At 39.2% G+C, this 24321-nt stretch overlaps 1 protein-coding gene across 3 annotated transcripts in view; it reads left to right on the top strand.

Moving 5' to 3' along the window:
- RNF220 (ring finger protein 220) overlaps positions 1-24321 on the top strand; it is a 376648-nt gene that overhangs the window by 286308 nt on the left and 66019 nt on the right. For 2 of the 3 annotated variants that reach the window (XM_042463245.1, XM_042463246.1), the window contains 3 exons: positions 1254-1296; positions 15495-15538; positions 16461-16593. In XM_042463245.1, the coding sequence (XP_042319179.1) occupies positions 1254-1296; positions 15495-15538; positions 16461-16593 (220 nt within the window). Of the gene's footprint in view, positions 1-1253; positions 1297-15494; positions 15617-16460; positions 16594-24321 lie in introns of all 3 variants that reach the window. The other variant, XM_042463247.1, reaches the window with a different exon arrangement.

The raw sequence follows: 24321 nt of genomic DNA on the forward strand, positions 1-24321 counted from the left end.
GTTATTTGGTGACGTCCTCCATTTTTCGTTGAATTCCTCCATTTTGAGTAGGACTAAGAAGCATGGGTTTGTATTTCTATGTTTTTAGCTTTTGTTTGTTCACATCCTCCATTTTCCTTGAATGTTTTCCATTTTGAGCAGGATTAAGAAGCATGAATCGACATTTCTATGAGGTTTTTTAGCTCTTGTTCTGTCACTTTTTCCATGGATGTCTTTCATTTTGAGCAGGACTAAGAAACATGAGTTGACATTTCTATGAGTGTTTTTGTGTGGTCACATCCTACATCTTTTCTCAGAGGTCCTATATTATGCGGTGTCTTGTCTTCCTTTGAGGTTAGGGCATCTGGTCACCCTGCGTTGGGGACCAGCTAGGAATGGTTGTGTTTATCTGTGGGACACCGGCAGTGGAGGAACTAGAGAGAGTTGTTTTCTAGAAAAGGCATACATTGGAGAAGCATTTCAAAGACATAGCCATGTTAGTCTGTGAAATCAGTATATAGAGAGATCTTGTCGCGCATTTGAGACTGACTGAAAGAAGGAAGTTGGCAGCATGAGGTTTTGTAGACTTCAGTCTACAAATGCATCTGAGAAAATTATAGACTGAAGTCTGTGAAAACTCATGCTGCCATTTATTTTCTTTCATTTAATCTCAGAGGTGCTACAAGATTTCTCTTCATTTGGAAGGTTAGCTTGCAGTTAGTGTAGACTTAGGCAGTGGGCTGTATAATGGGCTCATGGTAGGGTTATGGGCCTGTGGGGGGAGAGTATGGGCCAAAACACACTGCAGAAATAATCCAATTTGAAACCACTAACTGCCCTGGCTCAATACTAGGGAATTCTGAGATCTCTAGTTTTGTGAAACATTTAGTCATCTGTGTCAGAAAGCTCTGGAGACACAATAAACTTAAACTGCAGTTCCCAGAATTCTCTAGCACTGAGCCAGAGCAGTTAAAGTGTTCTCAAACTGGATTATTTCCACAGTGTGTTTTGGACCTGTGAGGCCTATCTGGTAGTTAGGGTGAACTGTTCATGTAGAGAAGGGGGAGCTCTGAATGTCTGAACGTGAGTTAGAACTGAGCAAAAGGAAATGTGGGGTTTCTTAATATTGTTGGTGAAAGTCTATTAAATATTAGTATCGGTTTGAGTTGGTCATCTAGAAAAGGAGACCAATGAGTCAGGTTGAAGTGTTTTTCTAATTACTCTCCCAAAGCAGGAGGCTAATGTTTGGTCCTTGTGTCTTTTTTTTTTTGCAGACATTCCTGCGGGTGAGGGCAAACAGACAGACCCGACTGAATGGTGAGTGTACCATGTACCATGTTCTGGACTAGGAGAGTATGATAGGCTTAACATTGTTTGTTTTTTTCTTTACAACCTTTTCTGGCTAAATATGAGCAAAAGTTTAAGCCTGACCCGTATCATGTCTGTTCCTAGCCCATTTTGCTCCTCTCTGAATCTTGTTCTAGCTGTTGGTATTTTACCTGTCACATGGATTGGTTGCTCTTTCAAAGTAAGCAAAACATTCTAAGTAGAGAAGTGTTATTAGTGCTTATATTTTAAACTCGTTTTTAATTATTGCAGTTGTGTTTGTCCTTCAAACATCAGTCTTGTTCATACTTACGTTTGTGATTGGCTCTAATCTTGGCTCTAATCTCAAGAGTGAAAATTTCTGCCTTGAATCTTATTGCCATTCACTAAATTTTAATTGTATATTAGAAAAATAATATATATATAATGATTACACTTTATTATGCCCATGTATCTGGGATCTACAACCCCCCCCCCTTTGAATTCACACAGAGGATCAACATAATTAAAAGTTCACTTGACTTCCACGGACTTGGTACTTCAGGTGAATAGGTTTCCAATGTGATTGATTCCCTGCCTTACCCTATATTGTATGTTGTCTATAGAGAATTTTATATTGGAGTTTATTTCTCCTGTTTTTATGAGATTGTGTAATGGTTTTAATTAGTCTGTAACCCCCCCTCGATCCAGTGGGAGAGGCGGGGAAACACAAATAAAAATTATTATTATTATATGCAACTTTGAGCTGGGCCTTCATACTACATCTCAGTATGTGTAGACATAGTTCCCACAATTTTTGGTGCTGGGATAGATTTTCACAAAAACCATCCTACAAATCACAAATTCAAAAAATATTTTCCTCTTTATGTGTTATTTTGTCACTAAATAGGAATAATTAGTTAAAGGTTACACAATAACCCTTTATTTTAATTAATGCAGCTTCTCTCATCAGGGCACAGAAATAACATGCACTTAGTCAGAAGTAAAGACAATGAAAATTCTGGCCTTCAAAGTCAAGAGCAACTGTAAATTATCCTGACAATGTAAGGGAAAGGCAACATTTCCTTTCATTTTTGAATGCCAACAAGCTCCAGAGTTGTAAGATCTATGTTGGTGATACTTTCTATGTCAGTTACAAGAAAGAGCTTTGAATTAAGATTAACGAGGACTGTGCAGTGCATAGTGAACACATGTGATCTACCTTTCACATACACAAACCACAGAAGTCTTTCTTCTACTGAATAATTTTGTTGTATGATTAATGAATACTTCTGCTGCATTCCATCTATTGATCGCCTCACACATATTCCCTTGTGACACTTGGCGCTGCTATTGGCAATGCCTATTGCAGAAATACTAATATTTTTCCAACTGCTTAAAGAAGGTCTTAGTGATTTTTGAAAACAGACTGGCCCTTGCCAAACATATTGCATATCAGGCATAATGCTAAGCAATGGTGTAATAATGTTAATGAACCTCTGGAAGCCTTAGGCTTGTGTATCCCTGCCCCCCCCCCCCCCCCATGATCTTCACACCGTCATGATTACAAGGAGTCAGTCAGATGCTTTCACTTGTATTTTACATTAACTACGATTTACCATGTTATGTGAATGCTCTCTGTGGACAATCTTAACTACAGAGTACTTAAACAAGCTGATGTTATAAACATTGAAGTTTACCTTTTCCCACTAACTGTAGTTAAAATTAATCACAGTTTATGTGTCCACGTGTCACTGAGCTGTATTCAGTATAAAATGAGAGTGAAATATGCCATTATTTTTATTTATTAAAAATGTTTATTACCTCTCAGCCCACGAGTTTCTTAAGGCAGTGCACAGAAGATATAAAGAATGTTTTAAATAGACCAGGAATAAAACATGTATATACAATTTAAAACAGTTAAAAGCCAAAGACCACACAAAATAATGCAGTCTTGGCTGACCTTTGGAAGCGCATTAGGGATGGTGTAGGCTTGTCTCCCTTGTGGTTGTGCCTGAGTGGTAGATGGCACACAAGCCCAAGTTAGCTAAAGCTGTTGTCTGAACCTGTCAGATCTTTGTGTGTATTTGTTAGTCTAGTATAATCTAATTTCTTTCTTTTCTTTTCTTTTTAATTATATTTATTGGGTTTTCTTAGAGTACATAAAATAGTTAAATGTACATATAAAATTAACAGAATGGAGTGGAAGAAAAAAAGGAAAATCAGATTTCTGTTTATACATCGTATATGTAGTTCTTTTCTCATCTTGAACTATGTGGTTCACATGTCATTATTCCTCTTTGATCACGAGTATCATTATTGTCAACTGTCTCATTGGTTTCTTCCCCTTTTTTCCATTTATGTACTTGTTACTCTACTAGTACCAAATTTTCCCTATCTTTCCCCATTTCTTTTCATATTCTTGGTTTGTTCTACCTGCAGTGTACATCGACAATTTGTCCATTATTAATAACTCATGTAGTTTTAGTTTCCATTCTGCTATACTAGGTATTGTTTTAGACTTCCAATATTTGGCGTAAACCATTCGTGCTGAGGAAATCGAATATAATACTAATCTGATTTTTAGTTAATTTGCCTTGTATTACATCCACAATGTTTAATAAAAATAGTTCTGGTAATAAAGGGATATTTATTTCTAATTTTTCTTGCATTATTTTGTGTATATTTTTCCAATATTTTTGGATTTCTTCACATTGCCACCATATGTGGTACATAGTTCCGATTTTCTCTTTGCATTTCCAGCACTTAGCATTGGGTTGTTGTTTTACAGTAGTATATTTCTGGTTATTTTTCCAAGTGTTCTCCCACATTATTAACGGTATTGGTCTCCTTATATTCTGCATCCATTTTATCATAGTTTCTTTAATAGTTCTGTTTCAATATCCAGAAGTATTTTATAAGTTTTCTTTATAAATCCTTTCACCCCTCCTAATAAAATTTTGTCAAAATCCCTTCTATCTGTCTCAATTTCTTCCTTTTTTGTTGAACTCTTCCTTAAGCTGGAGGTAATGGTATAATCCAATTTCTTGTTACCTTGTCATGAACCTCTTTACCAACTTTCAGGTGTGAAAGTTGACTTATAATTTTGGCAGCTAAATGTTACAGATTTTAAAAGTTATGATTTAAGAATCAATAGCTAGTATTACTCTTAGGATGACAGTGGATCTTGAGTCTTAATTTTTTTTTCTGTGTTGTGTTGTTGATCTGTATTCCTCCTGTTCTTACCCAGTTTGGATTAAATTTCATTCCACCCCATCTTCATGCATCTTAAAAATTCCACTAAACATGTTTTGGTTTCTTAAATACTGCTATAAGTCAAACAGAGTCTTCCCTTCCATAACTCAAGAGAACATTTACATTGGTTATCTAGGTTGTAACATATTAGCAGATCAGATTCTTTTGGTTGGAGATCACCATCCAGTTGTAAGTGGTTTAATGTATTTTTACTTTAAATCCTTTTTTTAATGAGTACTCTAATCCAGGGGTGGGAAACAGAACACTTGAAGTAGCTGGCAATGGAACTCATGAGTGAGCTTGTCTTTCCGTTTTTTGGATAGTCTCTTGTAAGGATTTGGTCAAAACCACTCATTTTTCTGCAACCTTGAGAACTCTAGTATATAAGAACTCTAGTGACTTTCAGAAAAGAGTGAAATGGACAATGTGTACTTCTAGAAACTTAAAACGTTATTCTAAAGAAATATAGAAATAAACTGCTGCAGTAGTGGCATACACAAAGGGAAGACAGGAAATGGCTTAGCTGCAGAAAGAGCTGTAAGGTTAGAACTGAGAATTTATAAGGCACCACATCCTGTCTGATCTTGGAAACTCAGCATGGTCATCCCTGATTAGTATTTGCCATTGAATATCAAGTGCTGTAGGTTATATTTCAGAGGAAGTAACTGGCAAAACCATATTCTTTGCCTAAGAAAACCCTGTGGGTTTGCCACGAATTGACAGGCATCTTGAAGTGGTGCTAAAAATGAAACAGACAAATATGTCAGGAGTATCTTCTACCAAATTATAGCCACTGCTGTCAGGCAGCAGAGGGGAATACTGTAGGTTGCTTTGTAGTCTCATCTCCATATTTTATATGGATAGTACAAATGTTTGTACTTTCATTTCTTGTATTCTATTATATCTCCCTTGGTGGGTTCCATAAATCATGACTAAGCAGGAGAATCATAGATTCACAAAGTTAGAGGGGCTTCATGAGCTATGCAGTCCAACCACCTGCTCAATGCAGGACTTGCAGCTAAAGCATCACTAGCAAGTAGTTATCTAACCTCCTTTCCAAGACATCCAGAGAAGGAGATACCACTTCTCTCACTGTCAAGAAGTATTTTCTAATGTTCAGTCAAAATCTACCCTCCTGTAACATCAGACCATTGGACCTGGCCTTGCCTTATGGGGCAGCAGAAAATAGGCTTTCCCCCTCCATTCTGTGACAGCCCTTGAATTATTTAAAGAGGGCAATAATGTCACACCTTATTCTTCTCTTCACTAAGCTGAACATGTCCAGTTCCTTCAACCTTTCCTCATATGTTTTCTTCCTCATATCTCTTATCATCCTTGTTGCCCTTCTCTGAACCTGCTTCAACGTGCCTATAGTCTTCTTAAAATGAGGTGCCTAGAACTGAATGCACTACTCCAGATGAGGCTTGACCAGTGCAGAATATAGTGGGACTATTACTTCCCTTGATTTGGAAATGATGCTTCTATTAATGTAGGCTAAAATAAATAGCACCAATTTTGCTTCTTGAAACCTTGTACCCGCTAAAGTTTTAGGGAAGATGTAAATAGCCTTCCCAAGGAGCACAGTGCAGAGTTGTGTACAGAACTGTTTATTTATATAAAAGATTTTTGAGTCAAGGAGATTGTTCTTAATAATTCTCATGGGACCATGATCTGCTTTTGTTTAGCTGTGGTATGTTCATGCTGAAAGAAAATTAAGTTAACCTTTGATCAAGATGGGACTAGTGACCAAATGTTGTGGTATAGAGTAATCAAACAAAGGTACCCTCTTTTACTCTCTCCCCCTCACTGGTTTTCTCTTAGCCCATTCCAGCAGTTAGTACCCACTGAGCATGTTTAATTGTCTTTGGGCTCTTTTTGAAGCAATTTACCTGTTAGATGTTTTCCCTGAAATAATTTTTTTCTAGCTTTTCAAACTGTGGGTGTTCTTCAGACGTATGGCTTCTGTCTTTCTTCTCTACATAGGTAATGTCTTTTTGGCCATACAAAGAGGCACACTGAAATAACGCTTTTATTGTGTTTCTATGATGCCTTGAACTGTTCCTTTTCACTTCCTTATAGCATTGAAACATAACGAGATACATCTACCAAAAAAGATGTGTGCACAGATAACCAAAGTTCTAGAGGTCTTATAGTTGAAATGGTGTCTGTGCCTGTATTAGATATTGGATACATAATACAATAAAGATAAAACTTACATTGTGGCTTCAGCTCTGTTCAACTCATAAAATTTAAAAAAAATTGTGAGAGATTTGTTGGAAATGTAATAATAAAAAGGAGGTGTAAATAAATATGTACAGACCTAAAGTTTCTGTTTTGCTATCTTATGCCTCTGGCTTTTTTACCAAATGGTGGTACAGTAGGAGGGTACTGTACCTTCATAACAGCTCCTGTAGAGATGCTGACAACATTTATTTTGTTTCAAAAGGTATTGATTGAGATAATCCCCCTCAGAGTACCGATAAGTATTTATTAAGCTAGGTTTTACACCATATTACTGCTATAATATAATAATAATAATAGTAGGATTTATTTATATGCAGTCACTGGGAATCCGGGCAGCTTACAACAGAGGGGATAATAGACGGTTCCCTGCCCTCAGGCTTACAATCTAAAAAGACACAACACAAATGGAGAAGGGAATGGTGGGGGGGGGGATCAGGTCCGGCATTCTTCTCTCCCTCTGAGGCCTGGACCAAGGCAGATGGACTGGAGGGAGGGCTCTTTTTCTTCAGGCTAGTCCTGATGGAGCTGGACCTGCCTGGTCAACTCCCTCATAGGCTGGAAGATGACAGTTATGGAGGGAGGAATCTTCTTCCAGGCTAGCCCTGGTGGAGCTGGACCTGCCTGGTCAACTCCCTCATGTTCTCTCTAGGAATCTAGGCATTCCAGCGCAATTCTACGAGAAGTTGACCATAGATTTGTGCTGGTGAACCTAGAAGGTCCTAGAGAAAACACTTCTGGTTTCAATCCTGGAAACCAGGTGGAGAGCATCTGGATAAAAATTAAAGTGGAGGGAAACAACAAGGATGTTGTTGTGGGAGTCTACTACAGACCCCCGAGTCAGATGGAGGAATTGGATGCTGCCTTTCTAGAACAGATGACCACACACTCAGAAAGGAGAGATGTAGTAGTGATGGGTGACTTCAACTATCCTGATATTTGCTGGAATTCAAACTCAGCCAAATCCTCAAGGTCTAGAAAGTTCCTCACTTGCCTTGGAGACAGTTTCATTGTCCAAAAGGTGGAAGAGGCAACAAGGGGGGCAGCTATTTTGGATCTGATTCTAACCACCAGGAATGACTTGGTTAATGGAGTGCAAGGGGTGGGATCCTTAGGTGGAAGTGACCATGTTCTCCTGGAGTTTGTTATACAATGGAAAGGAGAAGCCAGGCATTGACAGACACGCCTTCTAGATTTTAGGAGAGCGGATTTTTGTAAACTTAGAGAAATACTGGGGGTAATCCCATGGTCAACAATACTAAAAGAGAAGGGAGTTCAAGATGGATGGGATTTTCTCAAAAGGGAGATACTGAAGGCACAATTTCAAACAGTTCCAATGAGGAAGAAAAATGGGAGGTGTCTCTAGAAACCAGGATGGATGACTAAGGAACTTTCAACTGAGCTAACTTTTAAACAGAGCATGTATAAGAAATGGAAAAAAGGGGAAATCACCAAAGAGGAATTCAAGCAAATAGCAAGCACATGTAGGGGTAAAGTCAGAAAAGCTAAAGCGCAGAATGAACTCAGACTTGCTAGAGAAGTTAAAAACAATAAAAAGGGCTTTTTGGGATATGTCCGCAGCAAAAGGAAGAAGAAGGAAATGGTAGGGACACTCCGTGGAGAAGATGGCAAAATGCTAACAGGTGACAGAGAAAAGGCAGAATTACTCAACACCTTCTTTGCCTCAGTAGTCTCAGAAAAGGAAAAGAGTGCTCAACCTGAGGATAATGGAGGAGAGGACAGAATAGGGGAATTTCAGCACAGAATAAGTAAAGAGATAGTAGAGGAATACTTTGTTAATCTAAATGAATTTAAGGCCCTATACAGACAGGCCAAAATAAAGCTGCTTCGGGTCACTTTGGAGGTATGCTGTTTAGATGTTGCATAATTCCTAAGAGTCTGGAAGCCACACCAAAGCCATGATCCAATCTTAATGACTGGTGTGCAGCTTTGGCGCAGCTTCCAGACTCTTAGGACGCATGCATATAGGCCCCATACAGACAGGCCAAAATAAAGCTGCTTCGGGTCACTTTGGAGGTATGCTGTTTAAATGATGCATTATTATTATTATTATTATTATTATTATTATTATTATTAAACTCTATTTCTAGAGCGCTGTAATTGTACAGCACTCTGTATAATTACAGCGCTCTAGAAATAAAGTTTAATAATAATAATAATAATAATAATAATGCATCATTTAAACAGCATATCTCCAAAGTGACCCAAAGCAGCTTTATTTTGGCCTGTCTGTATGGGGCCTATGTCTCCAGGACCAGATGAACTACATCCAAGGGTATTAAAAGAGCTGGCAAATGTAATATCAGAGCCATTGGCAATAATCTTTGAGAACTCCTGCAAAGCAGGAGAAGTCCCAGCAGACTGGAGGAGGGCAAAAGTTGCCCCCATCTTCAAAAAGGGGGAAAAAGAGTCTGACATCTATACCAGGAAAGTTTCTAGAGCAGCTCATTAAACAGAGAGTTTGTGAACATCTAGAAAGCAATGCCATAATCACAAAAAGTCAACATGGGTTTCAGAGAAAGAAGTCATGCCAGACAAATCTGATCTCTTTTTTAGATAAAATTACCAGCTTGTTAGATGAAGGGAATGCTGTGGATATAGTATATCTTGATTTCAGTAAGGCCTTTGACAAAGTTCCCTGTGACATTCTTGCAAACAAGCTTGTAAAATGTGGGCTAGACAAGGCAACTGTTACATGGATTTGTAATTGGTTGACTGACCGAAACCAAAGGGTGCTCAACAATAGTTCCTTTTCATCCTGGAGAGAAGTGACCAGTGGGGTCCCACAGGGCTCTGTCTTGGGGCCAGTGTTATTCAACATCTTTATCAATGACCTGGATGACAGAATTGGGGGCATACTTATCAAATTTGCAGATGACACCAAACTAGAGGGAGTAGCTAATACCTCTGAGGACAGGATCAAAATTCAAGATGACCTGAATAGACTAGAAAGCTGGGCCAAAGCTAACAAAATGAAATTCAACACAGAGAAATGTAAAGTACTGCACTCAGGGCGGAAAAATGAAATGCACAGATTTAGGATGGGCGACACCTGGCAGAATGAAACTACATGTGAAAGGGACCTGGGAGTCCAAGTAGACCACAAGTTGAACATGAGTCAACAGTGTGATGCGGTAGCTAAAAAGGCCAATGCAATTTTAGGCTACATCAATAAAAGTATAGTGACTAGATCAAGGGAAGTAATAGTGCCACTGTATTCTGCTCTGGTCAGGCCCCACCTGGAATATTGTGTCCAGTTCTGGGCACCACAATTTAAAAAGGATGTTGAGAAACTGGAGTGTGTCCAAAGGAGGGTGACCAAAATGGTGAAGGGTGTGGAAACCATGCCCTATGAGGAATGACTTAGGGAGCTGGGGATGTTTAGCCTGGAGAAGAGAAGGTTAAGATAGGCATTCCAGCGCCCTGTTTAAATATTTGAAAGGATGTCATGTTGAAGAGGGAGCAAGCTTGTTTTCTGCTACTCCAGAGAACAGGACCCGGAACAATGGATGCAAACTGCAGGAAAAGAGATTCCACCACAACATTAGGAAGAACTTCCTGACAGTAAGGGCTGTTCGACAGTGGAACAAACTCCCTCGGAGTGTAGTGGAATCTCCCTCCTTGGAGGTCTTTAAACAGAGGCTGGATGGCCATCTGTCAGGGATGCTTTGATTTGGATTTCCTGCATGGCAGGGGGTTGGACTGGATGGCCCTTGCGGTCTCTTCCAACTCTATTATTCTGTCATTCTCTAGGAATTTGTAGGTCCTACAGCACATTTTTGTGACCAATCTCTAGCAGATGCTGATCATAGAGTTGCTCTGGAAGACCTGGAGATTTCTAGAGAGGTGTTCTCTTAGCTAAGAAGAATTGTGCTTTTTTATTTGCGATGTTTCCACATTCACGGGGGTCCTTCATCCCCAACTGGGATCACTGTACTTTCAAATACAGACCAAGCAGAATTCTCATACATCCATTCTTGAGATGTGCAGGTGATCATGAACAGAAAAAATGAATAGAGCATCAGCTAGTAGTGATTAGTAAGCTGGTATTACTGATTAGAAATTTTCACATCAGTTATTTATCAGGAGCAAGTGGATCAGGCTTGAACTAAGAATTGTAGATAAACAAATTGGTAGAAGTAACCAGTTTGGGAGACGACAAGAAGTACTAGTTGGGCCTTCTTTGTAGAACAGGACATTTAGAATAGGTTTGCTAGAGATTGAAGATTTCATTATGTACCATATTCTCCAGCGTATAAGACGACTTTTTAACCCTTTAAAATTGCGTCAAAAGTTGGGGGCGTCTTATACGCCGGGTTAAGCCCAGTCACAGAGGCCACAAGAGCCTCGCGGCCCGGTGCGCACACCTGGCCTGCTCCATGGCCTGGGACCTTTGCTGCCGGCCTCCTCCTACTTTCCAGGCCTCTGGAGGCCCCTTGAAGTTGGCACGCGCACACAGCCAGCTGCTGGCTTCCAGGTCTCCGGAGGCGCCAGGCCCCCTTAGTAGGCCAGGACGCTGCCTGCATGAGAGTCAGGCTTTGCAGGCTTCAACAGAGGCCTGGGGAACCGGCACACGTAGCCAGTTTTTAATTGTATTTGGTATGAAGAGGGGTGTTGTCTTATACAGTGAGTATATCCCAAACTCTATTTTAACTTCAAAAGTTGGGGGTCGTCTTATACCCAGTCATCTTATACTCTGGAAAATATGGTAAATGACAAACAAGACATAGAGCAAAGGTATGCAGTGTAGATATGATAGCCAGATTCAGATTTTTTCCAGAGCCATTATGATTGCTCTGAGCCTGCCTGGTCAGAATTATTTCAGGTATCCTCTGTACCTCTCACACCAGAAAATTTAGAGAGGCACAGTCAGTACAAAATATGAAAATAAGACATACTTTAAGGAGATCTGAGAGAAAGGGCCAGGCTCAAGCAAAAATAACGTGACACCTGCTTATTTCCTAGAAATACTGTCATCTACACCAGTAAATAACATTGATATCACTACCTTTAATACAATAGACCCTGATCTACACCCTCCCCCCAAGCATTAAGTCAGATAAAGTAGAATTAAAATGAATGTGTTAGAATATACTGAGGCTGATGCCAGGCTTGACTTCTAACAGGACAGGCTACTAAAGCAGAGGTTATTTTAAAAATTGCTCTGTATCTTTGAATCTAGGTAATAAGTAGTTTTGGTTGCAAGTTGAGTCCAGGGTTGATGCAGTCTAGGATACACACTGAGTGTAGTGAAGCTGTATGATACTAAGCGGAGCTCGGTTTCGTGAGTCCCTCCAGTGGAGTAATTATTATTGTACTGCTAATGAAAGCAATTTACTTCTTTGCATACCTTCCTGAGATACAGAATGGCTTTGTTAAATAATGGAAGAAAGAGATGAGCAGTAAGGGATGTTGCAGTTTTATACAGATTTTAAAAAAATCTTTGACTTACGGGTAAGGAAAAATAAAGGCAGCCCACCTCCCCCTCTTTGCTCCTGCCACCGAAGTACAGAGGAGAAGGATTAGTGAGCTAATTAGAAATGATTGCATCTATCAGCACTAATTAACAATACTGTGGTCTCACTTGTGTGTTCTTTTGAGCTGTTCTCCTTTGGGACAACTCAGCAGTCACCCCCCTTCCTCTGGGGCTGCTCTATCCCTCCTACGTTGATTAGAAGTGATAGCTGAGCTCTGTAGCTGCAATTGGAAATTCTACTCACTGTGGCTTTCAAATAACACCAGTTCTTCTCTCTCACTCTTAAGATCCAGTATCAAGCTACAGCAAAAGGTCTCAAAAACTTTTGTAAAGCTCCTCTTGACTATTTACTGTTGTAGTTATGCCACTCTAATTTTGTGGGCAATAGCATTTTTCATTGCCATCCCTATCATGTGTCTTTAAGGTCAGTTCTATTATTCAGAGTGCATAATAACAAGATCCTCTTATTTTCTGAATGGTACTGAACGCTCATCATCCCAGGTACAAACATAAATCCTTTGCTTTACCACTATGGGTACTATAGTAGCATACATGTTGATGCCAGAAAAATCTGCCAACATGTAATAGGATCACTATAACAGCAGGGCTATAAAACAGCTTGCAATTCAGAATTTCCATTAAGTAGATATTGTATAGAAATGATTAAGTAGGGACCCTTTGTTTTTTTATTAAAATGTTTTACAATTTATGCCTCAACTATCCTCACATCAGGCCTTTGAAATGGGTTTACATGATGTCATAAGATTTGCAGTAAATAATGTTTTAAAATTATACCACTAGGAGTCAGCCAGATATTTTACCTCAGATGTTCCTGGAGGAAAATACTTTAAAAATCCATTCAGAACATAACTTTATGTTCTAAGTGATGGTGAAAAATGATCAAACCAAACTCACATAGGAAGAAGTCTTTTTGGCTCAGTGTTTGGTTGTTGTTGAGGCCCCATGTGCATGTCATAATGTAGATTTTGTGGCTGATTTAATATAGACAAGTGAGAACCCCACACAAGATGTTTTATAAAATAGTATTCCATAGTTGCAAATTATCATTTTCCTGAGCTGAAGAAGAATGATCCTTACTCAACCAAGTGAAACTGCACAAACCTGTTTTTATTCTTCATTTACAAATATGTGAAAGACATTTGTAGGTATGTCCCTTCCATAATACAGTTTCTTCTGTTCTTGAGATTGCATTAGAGTTGTTACTCTTCCCATATGCTGGGAACATTTTGTCTGTGGAAACTGTATAGATGTTTGGATAAGGAGATGTACAGGGATTCTAGCAAGATCTTGTAGCACCTTTGAGACTGACTGAAATAAAGAAGTTGGCAGCATGAACTTTCGTAGACTTCAGTCTGCCCCCTCAGACAAGTCTACAAAAGCTCATGCTGCCAACTTCTTTATTGCAGTTAGTCTCAAAGGTGCTACAAGATCTCTCTACCTACTGATTCTATAGACTAATATGGCTATACAGTATATTTGAATTCTGCCATTAGGGATTCTAGCTTTTCCCTACTGTCTGAAAAAAAGAGTTGGTTAGGAGGAAGAGAAGGGTGTTTTGGGGGAAGCTAGGGCAAAAGAATTGGGAGTGCTTAATAAACTTTCTCTAGTTATTTTTGTGGAGATTATATGTTCAGGTTTTTTTTTTGTAAAAAGTGTGTGAGTTTACTCTTATGTTACACCAATGCATCAATGAAAGAGGCCGAATAGGAAGCTAAAACAATTCAATACATTTTCCTTTGGTTATTACTTACATCTTTCATTTCCCTCTCTTAGTTTAGTTATGGGTCCTTTTGTCACACTTGCTGTGCTTTAGTTGTTTTTACAATGTACTTGTAATAAATTTCAATTTCTGCAGCATACAACCAGACCCATAATGTCAATAATGCTTTCTCTATTAAATGATTTCTTAGTCACGTCATCTCTTGTTACTATACAGTATTTCCTTGGGCTTTTACTTTCGTCTTCATCAAAACGTTGACCTTACTTACTAATTAAGCTGCTCACTTCCCCCAGCCTGTGATTGAAACATTTGATGATATTTGCCTGAAGCAACATATCTTGACAGTTGATGTTGTTCTCTAACGCAAGTGTTCTGGATATTTTGGGCACATTTAATGATGATTTCTATTAACCAGAAATTGGAAAAAAGAATGGGTTGTCCTGACTGACATGTGTATAGTCTCTGAGGAAAAAATGGGGTTAAACACACCCTCAAATTCTGTGACTGGAATCATAGTGCATATTCTACATTTTCAGTCAACATTGTACAAGGTTAGTATAAGAGAGAATCTAGACTCCTGGGAATGAAGCAAAGAGGACAAAACAGAACTGGAAGACGAGAAGTTGTGCAGAAATCTTCCAAACAGTGTTAACCTCTTATAATCAAGGCTTCTAACATTTATTAAAAATTGTCCACATACATATGTGCATGTTCCTTATTCAAAAGTCATTAGTAAATTTGCAAGCACTATAGAAATTGTTTTGAAAGAGGCCCTACATTATGGCATCATTACTTCTATGCAGATTACTAGGTCTTTAAAGACTTTCAGTTTGCAAGAATAAGCATTGCTTCTCTTAAAGCAAACTTCAGAAAGCTATGCAAATGTGCATCAAGGGCAACAGTATGTTTGGACACTTTTGGGTACCAGTGTGCAAGTGGTCCTCTAGTTGGGCTATTCCAAAATAATCCAGGAATGGAGTCCATTTTCCTGAGATGGATACAAAAAAGGAAAGCTTCAGTTAGTAGCCTGCATCCCTGTACTAGGAGTTTGGCATTTGCAGGGGATAATGAATATGATTAGAAATAATTGTTCTTTGGCTTTCTTTTCTCAGGAGAGAACAGTGTTTTAAGGATAATGGTGTAGGCATGCCCCCTTGAGGGCAAGGCACTTGGTTTGTATTGGAGTCATTGTATACTAGCTCACAAGGATGGCAGGACTGTTCCAGTTCAATGTTCACAGTTTGGTTAAATGCATTTAAAGTTCTGAACTGCTTCAGATAATCTCAAGCAGTTCAGAACTTTAAATGCATTTAACCAAATTGTGAACTGTGAACTGGAACAATTCTGCCATCCTTGGATACTTACTGTACTCTAATGCCTAATATAATAATTTTTTTCTCCTAGCAAGGATGCTAAGACTTTGTGTGTTTATATGTATAAGCTGTTGTTTCTTTTCTCTTTCCTCTCCTCACATAGCCCGAATTGGGAAAATGAAACGGAGGAAACAAGACGAAGGACAGGTATGTCCCCTCTGCAGCCAGCCTCTCTCAGGATCCGAGGAGGAGAGGAATGGGCATGTCGAACAATGCCTTGCAAAGGTAGAAGCACTGAAGGATCTTTGCTGCTTCTCTCTTCTTTCTTCCTGCCCTCTTCTGTATCTGCTTTCTGGACAGAAACCAAGTTAGCAGATTGAAGGCTACAGGCTTGAATGCTTGTTTTTTTCCCTACTCGATTTCTGTCTTGAAGGTTTTAGTCTGCCTGGATTTGGCAATAAGAATCTTTCTAGCCTTTCAAATGAGAAAGGGGAGCAGATTCACTGACAGTGTCCAGCTGTTAGAGGGAGACATTCTCCAGTCTTGCTAGGCTATGATTTAACTATATTGCAGCAAGACTCAGTTGAGGCATGGATTGAAGAAGAGTTGGTCAGGAAAGTACAGGCCAGCCATTCTTAACTCAAGATAAAATAGGTTGACATTCAAGTGCTTGTCAACTATGCAAAAATATCTAATGTCCCTCGCTAAAGAAGCTAAGAAGAAAAGGCTGTGGCAGTACAACTGGAAAATAGTAAGGTTCAACAGTTATCTTGCTTTGCTTTTAGTCTTTATATAGAGAAATGACACATTTTAGTTTTGGAATATTACAATAAAGCTTGTTCTAGAGGTATTGGATCTTCTAGTAGCTTCTGGTACTGATAACCAGGGTCTGGTGTTTAGACATTTTAATAGCATTGCTGGTATGACTATGGGCCCAAACAGACAGGCCAAAATAAAGCTGCTTCAAGTCACTGCAAGCGATGAATGGAGGTGTGTGTGTGTATCCTCTTGCAGTATCCTCCACCATTTAGCTTTGACTGTATAGTTTCCATTGGTAGAAATACTACCTGTTAGCATCATTCTTTTCCCCAAGATGATTCTTGATGTTTTACTCTCTTTGCCCACCCAGAGAGAAGGTTCATGCATGATGGAAGATGACTCTGTTGACATTGAAAATGAGAATGGTAATCGCTTTGAAGAATATGAATGGTGTGGGCAGAAGAGGATACGTGCTACCACACTTCTGGAAGGAGGTTTCAGAGGTAAGAGGGCAAAATATAGGGGATTTTTGAGATGGGCTATGGACCAAATAATGCCCCAGTCTCTTTATCGCTGTTTGGTGCTTAAGAATATAAAATGTTAATCTTTAGTAGTACAATCTTATCTTCTAACCTGTAGTTTAGGCTAATGGCTACTTCCCACATTATTTTTTGTACACACAAATACACCCTAACAGGTCATTGCCTTGACACACACATAGTCAGAATGATGTACATACATATCTGTTCATGCTGGGTAATGAACAGCTTGGCCCAGATGGCAAACTCTCAAGGGAAACACAGATATAAATCTATCCAAAGAATTGTTCTTCATAACAGTATTTATCTGTGGTATGCATCCATGAATGAAAATGTTTATTGCTTGTCTCCTGTCACTGCATTTTCCACCAGAAGCTATGTGGATAGAATAATCATATTCTGTAAACCAATGGAAACATAATTGTTCCTGTAAATTTCCCTTGTAACTCTTAATTGTTAGATTGCCTAGGGAAGTTTCTTTGATACTTTGGATATTCCAAAATAGGAGTCAAAATGTTATCCTAGTCTTGTGTAACTGTTTGCTTCCATTGCTTAAATGGAAATTTAAATTTCTGCCAGTATGAAAATTTGTTTTCCTGTGGAATAAAATAAAATTGCAGGAGTTATGAAAAAACTGCTTGTTTAATTAACTTCAGGAAAATGTCTCCCAAAGTTGAAGAGAACAGGAAGAGCCATAGGCCAATCAGTTTCAGCAATTCTGTTCCTTTTTTTAATAGAAGTGGAGAATGAAATTGTAAAAAGCCCCAGTCTGGAGTGACGAAAGCTGGTTTATCAGCAGCTGGTGATGTATGGAAGTTGACAGCTAAGTCACTTTAGCACCTGCATAAAATATTAAAGGGCCGGTTATGCATTTATCACTCCATCTTTTTTAAGACTGATAAATGAGAATTCAGCAACCTGCCATACACCTCCAGCACTGCAGCCCTGAGGGCTTCCAGACAAACACATCTTATTTTTCCTCCTTCTATTCCTTCCCCTGTGACAGGAAAAATGGCTGCAAAGAAGAGAATGAGTTATGGCAAAATGTGACCTTTGTGAGTTTTATTGGTGAATGTAATTTTAGCTGTGCACCTGGCTCCTTTCTTACAGTCAGCCTTTTGCTCTTTTGGTCTGTGTCAAGATTGACTAAACTGTGTGGTATAGATCTTATGATCCTGTGCAAACAGTGTCCCGGCATACTTTGAACAGGGAAACTAGTACATTGCCCCATCAGAGTAAAAGCTATTACCCTGCTGTGCATAACAGCTCATTAATACTTTGTCCCAGATTTTAATTTGAAATATCCTTAGGAAAAATCCAACTGGAAGAAGCTATCAGGGCTAAAAGCCATCTTAGATTTATAAACAATGTTTCTTCTTTCCTGTTTTTTCTGTACCTTTCTCTACTTATCAAGAGCTGGACAGTGCCATGAAAGATACTTCAGTAGTTCAGATGTAAGGGGAAAGTATTCTTTATTGGCTATCAGTAAACATGTACTGAAATGCATGCCTTCTAGCATACAACACCAAAGCAGTTTTATCATTTAGAAATTTCACACACAGGGTGTGTCTGTCTGTAGGCATTTGTGATATCAATGTTACTTTTATTCAAAGGCCTAACTGTAAGTTTTGTTCCAAGCATTTTGTCTCTCTCCTATGCAGCACCTTGTAAATCTTTACCTGGAATCCTTTTAACTTTAATCTAAAGAGATTCTTGCCTCTGACGTATTAATTAATGATTCCCCTTTAAGGAATTGGCTGCTGGGAGGAGGCACTACTTTTAATATTTCTCCTGGAATTTTTGCAGGGTGGGAGCTATTTCTTTTCTGATGGTTAGGTGTGAGAAGAACAGTATCACTACAACATTCTTAGTCAGTCAGACATGTCTTCACATTAGTGCGCCTGATCTTGATTATAACATTGAATGGTAGTTATCATGCTGTAGATTCCAAAAATGCACATCTCTAGAATGTAGATGCAGCATCCTTATCTTTGATAAGAGTGCCCTGCAATTAGTTTTGTAAAAATTAAGGAAGGGCCAAAACAGACTGCAGAAATAAGCTAGCTTGAAACAGCTTTAACTGCCCTGTTTCAATGCTAGGGAACTGTGGGAACTGTAGTTTATAAGACATTTTGCCTTCTCTGTTAGAGAGCTCTGGTGCCACAACAAACTACAGTTCCCCAAATTCCCTAGCACTGAGCCAGGACAGTTAAAGCGGTTTCAAGATGGATAATTTCTGCAGTCTGTTTTGGCCCAAAGTTAACCCAAAGTTGTGCCTATCTTACTGCCCCTGGAGAAATACAGACACTTACAAGAAAAGACATGTTCTGTGCTATTTTGTAGTAATCCGTGTCCATTGTTTGATAGGGATAGTGTTCATTGCCTATGAATCCTTGTATTCCTTGTGTTATTTTGTTAATCAGTGTATTTACTGTCTTGTTCTTGTCCCATGATGTTTGGAGTTGTGGAGTAGTGGTTGCATATGCCCAATTTTATTCCCACTTCCCAGGTGCACGCCTTGCCATTGCTGGATTTAGATGGTTTGGAAGCAGGGAAACCTTCACTTCTTTAAAAGAAAGTATATACAGTATCTTGCTTCACAAGAGAATCGTACTCAGGGGAGCACAATTCCTCTTTAAAATAAAGTGTGCACCATGTTTAGAATGAAAGGGAACACACTAGGGACAGATAAGAATAATATGTGTGTGTGCCTTCAAGTCACTTGTTGACAAGACAACCCCATGAATTTCATATAATTTTCTTAGACAAGGAGTACTCGAAAGTGGTTTTGCCAGTTCATTCCTCTGAAATATAGCCTTCAGCACTTGGGAGTTGTTGGTAGTTTCCCATCCAAATACAAACCAGGACTGATTCTGCTTAGCTTCCAAAATCAGACAAGATCTGGTGCCTTTAGGTCTTTTAAGCCCCAGAGCAATGTATAAGGAAGAGTAATTCACCATTATTAAAACATCAGCTTAATGAGTGAAGAGCAGTGTGTATGTTAAGGTTCCAGTTAGACTAATTTGGGAAAAGACAAGACTTATCTTATAATGATAGTGTCAAGCTCAATCTAAGTTCACCATGCTTTGTTTCAGTTTATTAATGGTCTGAAAGTGACCCAAAACACAATTTAAAATAGAACAGCTTTAGTGTCTAAGCCCCTCTTGCTGTCAAATAAGAATTGTCTCTTACGTGGTTCTGCAAACTGGATATCGAGGTAATTCCCAATGAGTTGAATGGTTTCTGCTTTCTGATAACAAGCCAATTTAAATAGTTTCATATCAAATTTTCTGCTTTTATTATTCATATTTCCAAAACAAGTATGCACAAAATTGCTCAGATAAACAAACCTGTTTCTAAGTAAACAGAACCTCTAGGGCAGGATCTGCAAACCTGTAATGCAACAGGCTCACTGAAGCTAAGATCTAGGTTTGGTTAATGTCTGAATGGAAATCTGTGTGGTCTTCTGAGTTCCATTATGGGATAAAGTTGCATGATAGAACTACAGTACTAAATATAATGCCCAGAATAAATGGATAAACACACCAAGGAAGTACTTGTTTCATGTGACGGTTATGTGTGCTCAGGCAGTATCAGTGAGCTTTAAACCAGAGTTTATTGTTGACATGAATTCTGGCTTCTTTGGGCAGACTTTAACCATAATTGTGACTTTGGATGTCATGCAAAGCGCTCACCATCCTAGTTGGTTTACCTGCTAATGCAGAAATAAGAGTGAAGTGGGGGTAAATAGGCTGTGCACACAAACATATAACTTATTCATATTTATTAAGATTCCTGTCTTATTATTGCATGCAAATATTCCCAGACAGAATATTTATAATTTGAACAAATAAATACACATTTTATTTTATTTGTAATTTTATATCAGAATGTTGCTATTCTGCCTTGTTACTTTTTTACATAGAAGTAGGTCTAGCTGTACCATTAAAAGAAGTGAAAAAGCTACGTCAGGTGGTAGATGCTTAGGGTCAGAGAGTCATGGCATAATATTGGAAAACAAAGCTGTAGTTCCATACCTAGCCTTTCTCTTTCTTAAGCACTAAAGGATGCTGTTCCTCCAGCAGTGTTGGAAGTAACAATCATTTGCTACTTTATGAACATGGAATGGAAAGAGATTCCATCTTGTCACTTACCTCAAGCAGCAAAAGGTATTGAAGTGACTCTGTATAGAAGAATAGGCTTAATTCAGTGTGTTGATAAAAGGGCTATGAATTCAGTTGTACAAGGCTCAAATATTTATACTACCATTCATTTTAATGGCACCATTTTAAACATGTTTTGTTGTTTTTACAAATAGGTACACAATGTAACTGATATTTTAAAAATATTATTTTTTGGAGAGTCTGACCTGGCTGTGGTGACACATGACTTGATTATATCCCATTTGAATTACTGTAATGCAGTCTGGTAGGGACTGCCTTTGGAAACTTTGAGGGGTTCAAATTGGTGTGGCAACTGTGCTGAGCAAGACTGGTTACAAGGAGTAGATGATTTCCATGTTGCAACAAGCTCACTGGTTCCATTTCCATGCCATATTTAAAGTACTGGTTTTGACCTATACAGCCCTATAATGCTTGGTGCAGGCTTTCCGAAAGCCTATAATCAAGACTTAGCTGTGTTAGTATCTTGCAGCAAGAAAAGGAGGAAGTGAGGAAAAAGGGGGGTGGGGAGAAAAAGAAATGTGGTGGAACCTTTAAGACTAAATAGTTTTTATTTTCGCACGAGCTTTTGTGCATATAAACCCACTTCTTTGGATGAAATACAGAGTGATAATAAATGCTCAGGTTTAAAGCATATTTACGCAGTAGTGGGAATGGGATGGAATTTAATGGGATCCAGAAAGACAAATTATGACCCTTGCCATAAATTGTCAAAGGGCAGTGTAAGTTGAAACATGCCTTGTGGAGCTTTACAGTAGTCAGGATGTAGAGAGATCATGTAGCACCTTTGAGACTAACTGAAAGAAAGAAATTGGCAGCATGAGCTTTCGTAGACCACGCTGCAGCCTCGGGCGGGTTCATTTTGTGTCCGGAAGGGGTGCCATAGGTACGCTTGCACTCCATGATGATGCCTTGTGCACAGCACCATTTAGGCGCTGGGCACAATGAATGTCATCATGGCATGCGCTGTGTAGATGGGCAGTGGCCAAGATGACACCCGGACAGCGCAGTAAGGACTTTAAGCATGTGCCAGTCTGTACTGCTCCTTAGTCTCAAAGATGCTATAAGATCTCTCTGCGTACTGATTCTACAGACTAACACGGCTATATCTTTGAACTTACAGTGGTCAGTTAGAACTGATGTGTGAAAGCAATAAATCTGCTTACCAAAAGTCAGTTTCTCAAAATTCAAAGCTTTTTCTGGGAAGATTTTTTTTTGTTATATGTGTAATAGGGAGGATACTTACATTAATATATGTAGTGTACCATGAAACCATTGTCTTTGTTCTTACCTCTGCTAATTGATTTTAATTTGTGAATGCAATTCAATTCAGCAATTTCTCCTTCTAGTCTTCCTTTGTTATTTTCTTGTTCAAGGACTGCAACCTGTAAATTACTTACTGTGTGTCCAGGAAGGCTGAAATGTTCTACAACTCTTTTTCTGTGTATTTTCATTTTTAATGTCAGATTTGTGTCCATTAACCACCTTATCTAGAGACTATTCTGTTTGTCCAATCTAGAGTACTGGGGGCCATTGCTGGCATAGGATGGCATTTATTCACATTGGAAGAATGTGAATAAATGTACCTCTGATATTACAAGTGATGTTACTGGCACATGTAATATTGCTCCTGGAGTAGATGTGGGGACAGAGTTGGCATCTGAGTTTGTGGCAGGGTCTTGTCCCTTTATTACCATTCATGTTATGTATCCTGTTGTAAGTCAATAGTTGTTTAAAAGTTGGAGGTGTCTGTAGGCCAATAAATGTCTGCCTCCCAGAGCTTGTGAATGGGCTGTGATATTCTCCAGAATTGGTTGTAGCTTGTTGATGATACATTTGAGTGGTCTCACCTGGGGACTGTAGATGACTACTAGGGTTGTTCTGTCCTTTTGTGTTTTTTGTCTGTCTTGTAGTAAATGGTTCCTTGGTATTAATCTTGCCTTGTCAATTTGTTTCTGTACTTCCTCAGATGGGTATACTAATGTAAGAAATGCCTGTTGAAAGTCCACGAGTTTTACATCTCTGTCTTTTGTGTCTGAGCAGATGCAGTTGTATCAGAGTGCTTGGCTGTAAACAGTAGATTTAGTACTGAGTGGAAACTGAAGGCATGTAAGTATGTGTAGCAGTCAGTAGGCATTTGATAGAGTGTGGTATTTAGAAGTCTGTTGTTCAGTTGCACAGTAGTGTCAAGAAAATGTGGATTATTCCAGGTTTAGGTTGACCAAATCCGGATGGAACTTCTCAAATGATTTCTTTCCCTGTGGCCAAATTACAAAGATGTCATCAAGAAACCAGAGATAGAGGATTCACGTGCTGAAGAAGAATTCCAGATTAACTCATGATGCTATTTACATATTGTCATGCTGTGTAGGTGCCCTTGGCAGTGCCACTGACTTGGAGGTACATATTATTCCCAGAATTGAAGTAGTTATGAGTAAGTACAAAGTGGAAGAATTTGGTGGATAGCTCTGCTGTAGCTTCATTCAGGATGGTATTGTTGGTTATTTATAGTCCATCCTTGTTTGAGATGTTTGTGTATAGGGATTCTACATCCATAGTGGCTATAATTCGGTTATCTGGGAGATTGTGGTTGGACTGTTTTTCCTCAAGAAGTCAGTTATATCCTTCATGTAGCCCGGAATGTTGAAGGCATATGGTCTGAGAACTGAGTCCATGTATCCATCTAGCCCAACAGCCAGGGGCTCTAAAGCTTGAGACAACAGGTCTTCCTGGATCACCTTATTTGTGTATTTTGCATACTAAATAGAACAGGCCTGCACAACATATGGCCCGGGGACCACATGCGGCCTGCCAAAGGATTTTGGGCAGCCCATAAGGATGTGGCACGACTTCAAGGCTCCTCCACTGGTCAGCCTTTTGTTCAGGAGAGGGCCATGTATGGGAGGAAGAGGATGGGCAAATACTTGCCTTGTTAGGCTCTTCCACTGCTCAGCTTTCTCTTGAGCAGAAGGCTGGGTGGTGGTGATGGAGGAGGAGAGTAGGTAAACGCTTGCCCTACAAGGCTCCTCCTCTGCTCAGGTTTCTCCTGAGAAGGCCAGGCGGTTAACAAGAAAGAGAGGCAAATGCTCACCCTTCAAGACTCCTCTGTCGCTTGGCCTTCTCCCAAAGGAGTAGTCCAGGTGGGGGAAGAGGACAAGCAAGGCTCTTCTGCCACTAGGCTATCTCCTGAGGAGAGGGCCAGTAAGAGGAGGAGGAGAATGGAATTAATTCTAATTAATATAATTAATTAAATATTATAATTAGAATTTAATTAAAACCCAGAGCCCTGGCAGGGCAGTGGTTACATGCCTGTACTGCAGCCACTCACTCACAAACCACAAGGTTGTGATTTCAGTACCAGCCAAGGGCTAAGGCTGGACTCAGGCTTGCATCCTTCCGAGGTCACTAAAATAAATACCCAACTTGTTGGGGGCAATTAGCTTACACATTGTAAACTGCTTAGGGAGTGCTTAAATGCACTGATAAATTATATAGAAATGTACTTTTCTAT

This window comes from Sceloporus undulatus, chromosome 4, assembly GCF_019175285.1.
Source record: "Sceloporus undulatus isolate JIND9_A2432 ecotype Alabama chromosome 4, SceUnd_v1.1, whole genome shotgun sequence".
Taxonomy (NCBI): Eukaryota; Metazoa; Chordata; class Lepidosauria; order Squamata; family Phrynosomatidae; genus Sceloporus; species Sceloporus undulatus.